This window comes from Cyphomyrmex costatus, unplaced genomic scaffold, assembly GCF_001594065.2.
Source record: "Cyphomyrmex costatus isolate MS0001 unplaced genomic scaffold, Ccosl1.0 scaffold496, whole genome shotgun sequence".
Classification (NCBI taxonomy): domain Eukaryota; kingdom Metazoa; phylum Arthropoda; class Insecta; order Hymenoptera; family Formicidae; genus Cyphomyrmex; species Cyphomyrmex costatus.
The window spans coordinates 72570-79943 of record NW_017279235.1 but is presented as its reverse complement, the minus strand read 5'-3'; the positions used below and the strand labels follow the sequence as shown (position 1 = coordinate 79943).

General features: G+C 39.0%; 1 protein-coding gene across 1 annotated transcript; it reads left to right on the top strand.

Annotated features, from left to right (window-relative positions):
* Window positions 1-778: 778 nt before the first annotated feature.
* Window positions 779-6950, top strand: Tnks (tankyrase). The gene is given in 12 exon segments (XM_018545306.1): window positions 779-995; window positions 1804-2006; window positions 2111-2436; window positions 2652-2905; window positions 3013-3346; window positions 3447-3577; window positions 3794-4022; window positions 4205-4590; window positions 4843-5283; window positions 5455-5954; window positions 6038-6387; window positions 6622-6950. Coding segments are annotated over 12 exon segments (3612 nt in total). The 3' UTR covers window positions 6863-6950.
* Window positions 6951-7374: the final 424 nt, after the last annotated feature.

Below are 7374 nucleotides of genomic sequence, written 5' to 3'. Positions count from 1 at the left end.
ATGCATAAGAAAATGGACCAATGAAATTCCTTTACAGACCAGAGCGGCGCAGCGGTGAAGCGGCGAGCGATGGCCAATGAGAGCCATGCTTTTACGCAAAATCATGGCTCTCATTGGCTATCGCTCGCCGCTTCACCGCTGCGCCGCTCTGGTCTGTAGGCCCTTAAGTGTTAAATCATAAGAAATTTACCAATCACAATCGAATGTGAGAAGAATAATCGACTGTGAGTGGTCAATTTCTTATGACTTAATACTTAAAACTTAGGTAACGGCCTATTGTAGAGACATCTTTAAGACGTCATATAGACGTCATTCTGATACTTCCAAAAAATGTCACATGAATTTTAGGACGTTTTTATGACGTCTTTAAGACGTCAAATTGTTCTCTGGGTACTTACTCCAACTTACTCCACCTAACGATTGCCGAGAATTTGCTTACGGTTGCGCGACGAGGAATCCTCGAAAGACAACGTCGCCGAGAGACGGGTTACATCGTGGAAACGCGGAACGTCGCTGCTGTGGGAATCGCTTCCCTAGCAACCCATCCATCCGTGCACCTACCCGCGCCCACCCGCGCCCGTCTGTCTGTCTATCCTTTCGCCCAACCGCCCGTGTCCGTCTGTGGCTCCGTTGTGGCGTGCGTGCGTGCGTGCCGTGTACAGCCCGGACGTCCGCTGGTGAGATGTACCTCTGCCTGTCCGTCGCAACTGCGTCGCGGGGTCTGTACTGTATTCTGTCGTCGGACGGCGCGACAGCGTGAAAATGGCGGTGTGAGGAAATGGCAGGACGCAGATCGACGCTGTCGAATGCGGCGGACTCGCTGCCAGGATCGGGCGGCGGCGGTGGCGGAGGCAGCGGCGGCGATCCGCTACGTGAACTCTTCGAAGCCTGCAAGACCGGTGATCTCGCCAAGGTGAAGGCGTTGGTCAACCCGAAGACGGTCAACGCCCGCGACACTGCCGGACGCAAGTCCACCCCCCTGCATTTTGCAGCTGGTGAGTCATATCTCGAACCTATTTCTGATCTCCGTTCTATTCGTTCGAGAGTTACTCCCTAGATTGCATCTTTGGATGTGCTATTAACGCTGTGAACTTCGGAACTCCTGGTAAACACGTGGAGGCTGAAGGCCGTGGGAGGTTAATGTGCCAGCGAGTTCAGCTGATCGCAACTTGTGCGGAGCTGTCAAGTAGTAATCATGTTGTGATGACTTCCTCGCCATCGACATATGATTACTTAGAACGTGCTTGGTAGTCTTAGATGAATGTATATCAAAATATTTTTACGAAAATAGAAGAAAGTAAATAGATTTTAAATATTGAAAAGACATTTTGACTACTAAAGGTTTTCCAACTCCAATTTATGAACGCACTAATTTTTATATTTTTTTTTATTTGGCATTTGTACGCTATAATATTTTCAGGATTATTGTGAATATACATATAACTCTGTTAAGAAATAGTTTCTTGAATATATAATTGTATTGAATAAGTAATTTAAATCTTTTTAACAAAATGGTTATTAATAAAATTAAAGATAATTTTTAACAAAAATAATTATATCTGTGCTATATAAGTTTAATTCAATATATTTATTTGTATATACAGCAAAAATATAGGAATGACTTTTAAATAAACAGAAACTGTAATTTATTAAATAAATAGGTATAATTATCTATTTATGTAATATAATTGTTCATAAGTATATATGAATCATTTTTCATCATTCTTATCTTACTATGTACTTTGTTGATTTTTCAGATAAGTTTTATACATGTAATTATATAAAATGTATATCATTTTATAGGATATGGTAGAAAGGACGTTGTAGAATTTCTTTTATCTGCTGGTGCATCGATTCAAGCTCGTGACGACGGTGGTCTACATCCATTACACAATGCTTGTTCCTTTGGACATTGTGATGTTGTAAGATTACTGTTAGAAGCAGGAGCAAGTCCGAATACAAGAGATAATTGGAATTTTACACCTTTGCATGAGGCGGCGATCAAGGTGCTTATTTCGTAACACTTATACTTATGTGGCTTTATCATTAGTACTAAAGGCTGAAGATGGAAACGGTATCTAACTTTTTCATCTTCATTTGTACTTGACAGGGTAAAATAGACGTATGTATTACTCTGCTACAGCATGGAGCAGATGTAAATATTAGGAATACAGAAGGAAAGACTGCATTAGAAGTAGCAGATGTCTCTACAAAACCAGTACTAACAGGAGAATATAGGAAAGATGAACTCTTGGAAGCGGCTAGATCTGGAAACGAGGAACGATTATTACAGCTATTAAATCCTCTTAATGTCAATTGTCACGCCAGTGACGGAAGAAGATCTACGCCTTTACACTTGGCAGCTGGTTATAATAGATCTAGAGTTGTACAGATTCTTCTTCAGAATGGCGCAGATGTCCATGCTAAGGATAAAGGGTTGGTATATCTAATTTATAAATCATTATATAATTTAATATTAATTTATAATAAAACAAACTTTTGTTTCTTTATTCTATTCATATTTTTTTTATTTTATTCATATATTTTCTTTTTATTCCTATTAGTATGTTTTTTTAAATTCTTATTAAATTTAAATGATATATCAAAATCTTAGTAAGATTCATTAAAAATTCTTATTTATTTATTTATAGAGGTCTTGTGCCGCTTCATAACGCCTGTTCCTATGGTCACTTTGAAGTAACCGAGGCACTTCTGAAGCACGGTGCCGCCGTTAATGCCAGTGACCTCTGGACATTCACTCCGTTGCACGAAGCCGCGAGTAAGTCCAGAGCAGAGGTTTGTTCCTTGTTGTTGAGCGAAGGCGCGGACCCAACGCAATTAAACTGCCATAGTAAAAGCGCCATTGACGTGGCACCAACCCTCGAATTACAAGAAAGACTAGCGTGTAAGTTCTGAGTAATTCTATCATACTTTCTGTTCTTGTTATTCGATTCATAAATATTTTAATTATCATGCATATTTTACAATCAATGTCTGACGTATGACTCACAGATGAATATAAGGGTCATTGCCTATTGGACGCCTGCAGGCAGGCAGACCTTACTAAGCTTAAAAAATATCTGTCACAAGAGATCGTTAATTTCAAACATCCTTATACCGGCGATACACCAATGCATTGCGCAGTAGCGTCACCGTATCCAAAGCGAAAACAAGTTATCGAGGCCTTGATTCGAAAGAATGCTGCCATGAATGAAAAAAACAAAGACTTTCTTACACCGCTTCATGTAGCGACCGATCATTCGCATTACGATGCGATGGATATATTGTTGCGACATAATGCGAAAGTCAACGCGCTAGACGGCTTAGGACAAACCGTGCTGCACAGGTATCTTTGTTCTGGAAAACCGCTCTTCATCATAAGAAATGAGTGAGCCAGTTTTAATATTATTAGTTCATAATACGTCAATTAATTATTTCCTTACTAGGTGTGCTAGAGAGGATAACGTACAAGCTTGCAGAATACTCTTATCGTATAATATCGACCCATCGATAGTGTCCCTTCAAGGATATACTGCGGCACAAATTTCTGCCGAAAACGTATTGAAAATACTGCAAGGTGAGTAAGTACTATTTTGTAACTTTTAACAATCGTACCTGTAGTGTTACAACGTCGATGCGTAGGTTTTGTTTTTTACATTGTAAAAAAACCTACGTGACAACACTGTAACACTACAGTTACAGTTGTTAAGAACAACAAAATAAGTAACCCTTAATCTAATTTCGCAATTAATTTTGGGAGAACATTTTTATATTTTCATGTTTAATTACATAGATCCACCAAATGGAACCGATGACGTGGAAGCGCAACTCTTGGAGGCGAGCAAATCAGGCGATCTTGCTGCTGTAGAAAGAATTTTGCAGGCTAATCCACATGCTGTGAATTGTCGCGATTTAGATGGCAGACACTCAACTCCACTGCATTTTGCAGCGGGTTTTAACAGAGTGCCGGTTGTAGAGTATCTATTAGCACATGGCGCAGACGTGCATGCCAAAGACAAAGGGTAATTAATTCAATATTAATGCAATTCAAGTTTAATTACCCATTGATTATTCTTTAACATTTACATAGCATCTTTAATTTCTTTCTGCTACATTCTATAGTTCAGTATTCTGTAGTTCAGTATTCTTTATGCGCACAAAATATAAAATATTCTTAATAATATTTATATTTATTTTGATATAGTGGATTGGTTCCTCTCCACAACGCTTGTTCTTACGGCCACTACGAAGTTACAGAATTATTGGTAAAACACGGGGCATCCGTGAATGTTGCCGATCTGTGGAAATTTACGCCTCTTCATGAAGCTGCCGCTAAAGGCAAATATGAAATAGTTCGATTATTGTTGAGACACGGAGCAGATGCTACTAAAAAGAACAGAGATGGCGCGACGCCATTAGACTTAGTAAGAGATGGTGACCAGGATGTAGCGGATCTTTTACGTGGAAATAGCGCACTTTTGGATGCAGCGAAGAAGGGTAATTTAGCCAGAGTTCAACGACTTGTTACACAAGATAACATTAATTGTCGGGATGCACAAGGACGCAATAGTACTCCATTACATTTAGCCGGTAATATATCACTTCTGAATATATTAAAGTATCAATATAATCTCTTTCAAACATATTTTAAAAAATATGTTTAAATAGCTATTATATGTATATATATATTTTTTTTATTACTTTTATTTAATATTTTATAGAGATTTGAAAAATATGTTATGATCTCTTAATTTGAGCTTTTAGAAATAAAATAGAAATTTTGTAAATTTATATACACAAGAGTAGCAAAGCTATATGTAGACTGTGCTTTTCTTAACATAGCGGGATACAATAACCTGGAAGTGGCTGAATTCTTACTTGAACGTGGTGCCGATGTAAATGCACAAGATAAAGGTGGCCTTATTCCTTTGCATAATGCGTCGAGTTACGGTCATTTGGACATAGCAGCCTTGCTCATTAAATACAATACTGTGGTAAATGCGACTGACAAATGGGGATTCACGCCGCTTCATGAAGCTGCGCAGAAGGGTCGAACACAACTGTGTGCTCTTCTGCTTGCTCATGGCGCCGATCCCTTCCTGAAAAATCAGGAAGGTCAGACTCCAGTGGATTTGGCCAGTGCGGACGATGTAAGATGTTTATTACAAGATGCTATGGCTTCTCAGCAAATCGTTCCAACAGTTCCATCGGGCAACATAGTGACTAGTGCTGGTGGCAATTCTATTAACAGTAGACCACCTAGTATCGTATCCGGTAAGACTTGTTTCTATAATTCATTAACCATTTTAAAATTTTCCGATTTAAATTATAAACTAATTAAAGATTTAAAACACAAAAAATAAAAGGAATGTAGATTCACGTATATATAAATAAATAATATACTTATAATTTTGTTTTCAGTTCCTGTCACACCGCCACCGCCTCTCACTCAAGAAACAGTTATTATGCCATCTGGTGCAGCTATGACTCTATGCGTGCCATTAGCTAGGCCGACATCATGTCTGAGTCCAATGCCGCCAAACGAGCCATGCTCCGAGAAAGAATCCAAAGATATATGTAAAGAACATAACGGTACCATCACGACCGTCGCTGGTTTTTTGCAAAGTCTCGGTTTGGAACATCTACTTGAGCTGTTCGAACGCGAGCAAATCACTTTGGATATACTAGCGGAAATGGGTCACGAGGATTTGAAGCAAGTCGGAATATCGGCTTACGGTTATAGACATAAACTAATTAAAGGCATGGATAAACTGTTAAATACTGCAGCAGGTTCTCTTTGGCAGCCTTCCATAAATCCTGGGACATTGTTAGTGGATTTATTAGCAGAAGATAAAGAATTTTTAGCTGTTGAAGAGGAAATGCAAAGTACTATTAGACAACATAGAGATAACGGCCATTCTGGTGGTATCTTCTCTCGATACAACATAGTCAGAGTACGTACTTAACATATATATCGGAAATAATATAACTAACATTGTTTTATTAGCAATTTTGTAATTAAAAATATTTTGTGCAGATACAAAAAGTTCAGAATCGGAAATTATGGGAACGTTATGCTCATAGAAGACAAGAAGTGGCTGAAGAAGTCGGTGCTGCCGCTCCAGCTTCTCCTAGTACTGGACCTAGAGGTGTACCTAGTTCAACCGTATCACAGGCAAACGAGAGAATGTTGTTCCATGGCAGTCCATTTATCAACGCTATCGTTCAGAAAGGTTTCGATGAGCGACACGCATATATCGGCGGAATGTTCGGCGCTGGCATATATTTTGCAGAACACAGCAGCAAGAGCAATCAATACGTCTACGGTATATGCGGCGGTACCGGATGCCCCGCACATAAAGATCGAAGCTGTTATATTTGTCACAGGTAAGCAGAAGAAAAAATTAAATATTCGTAGGAGGTAGATTAGAAGATATATATATACTTTCACGACAGGTACAGATTTCTAAAAGATTAAAAGTTTATCAATAGCAGCTTTCACAAACATAGCATTAACATACATTAAATTCGTGGATACGTTTTTCTCTTTTTATTCTATTATCTCTTTTAAAAGTATTAATTACATCCTCTATTAAAATATTTTTGTTTATAATGTTTTAGACATTTACTACTCTGTAGAGTTACGCTCGGCAAGTCGTTTCTACAATTTTCGGCAATGAAAATGGCACATGCCCCTCCAGGCCATCATAGTGTAATGGGCAGACCATCACAGGGCGGTTTAGTGTTCCCTGAATATGTTGTCTACAGGGGCGAACAGGCATACCCGGAATATCTTATCACATACCAAATCGCGAGGCCTCAGCAGGAAAGTGGCGGTAGTGACGGCGTTGAGGAACGGTGATCGGAAGAACCGGGTCCCGCGGCGCGATTGCGCAGCCTCTGTTGCTGTCAGAGACCGAGAGCATGCGGAGCATTGCCGCGGACATAAAATTCAAACTGTTTCGATTCGTTTAACATGAGTTCTTCCATTTTTAACTGACTAAAATAGAATTTACGAAAGTAAGTGTGTATGTGTGTGTGTATACATGTGTGATCGAAATATGCACAGAACATTTTATTCCAAAATAATATCCAATCTTACTACAAGGAAGGTGATCTTTGTAATAGCTTATTTCTAGCATTTAAATATAATACTATTCAAGATCAGTTCCTCCGTCAAATGATGGAAAGGAATGTATATTAATCGTGATGTATATATTGATATTGATACACCATGCGTCTCTTAAGCTTGCAGTATACGATACGTTTCTTCCTGCTGGATTTCTAATTGAATACATGTTCCCGTGTCGACACCGATGCTGACAGTACTACTGGGCTTTACACATTCTAAGTTTTCGTATTGATTGAGCAGTT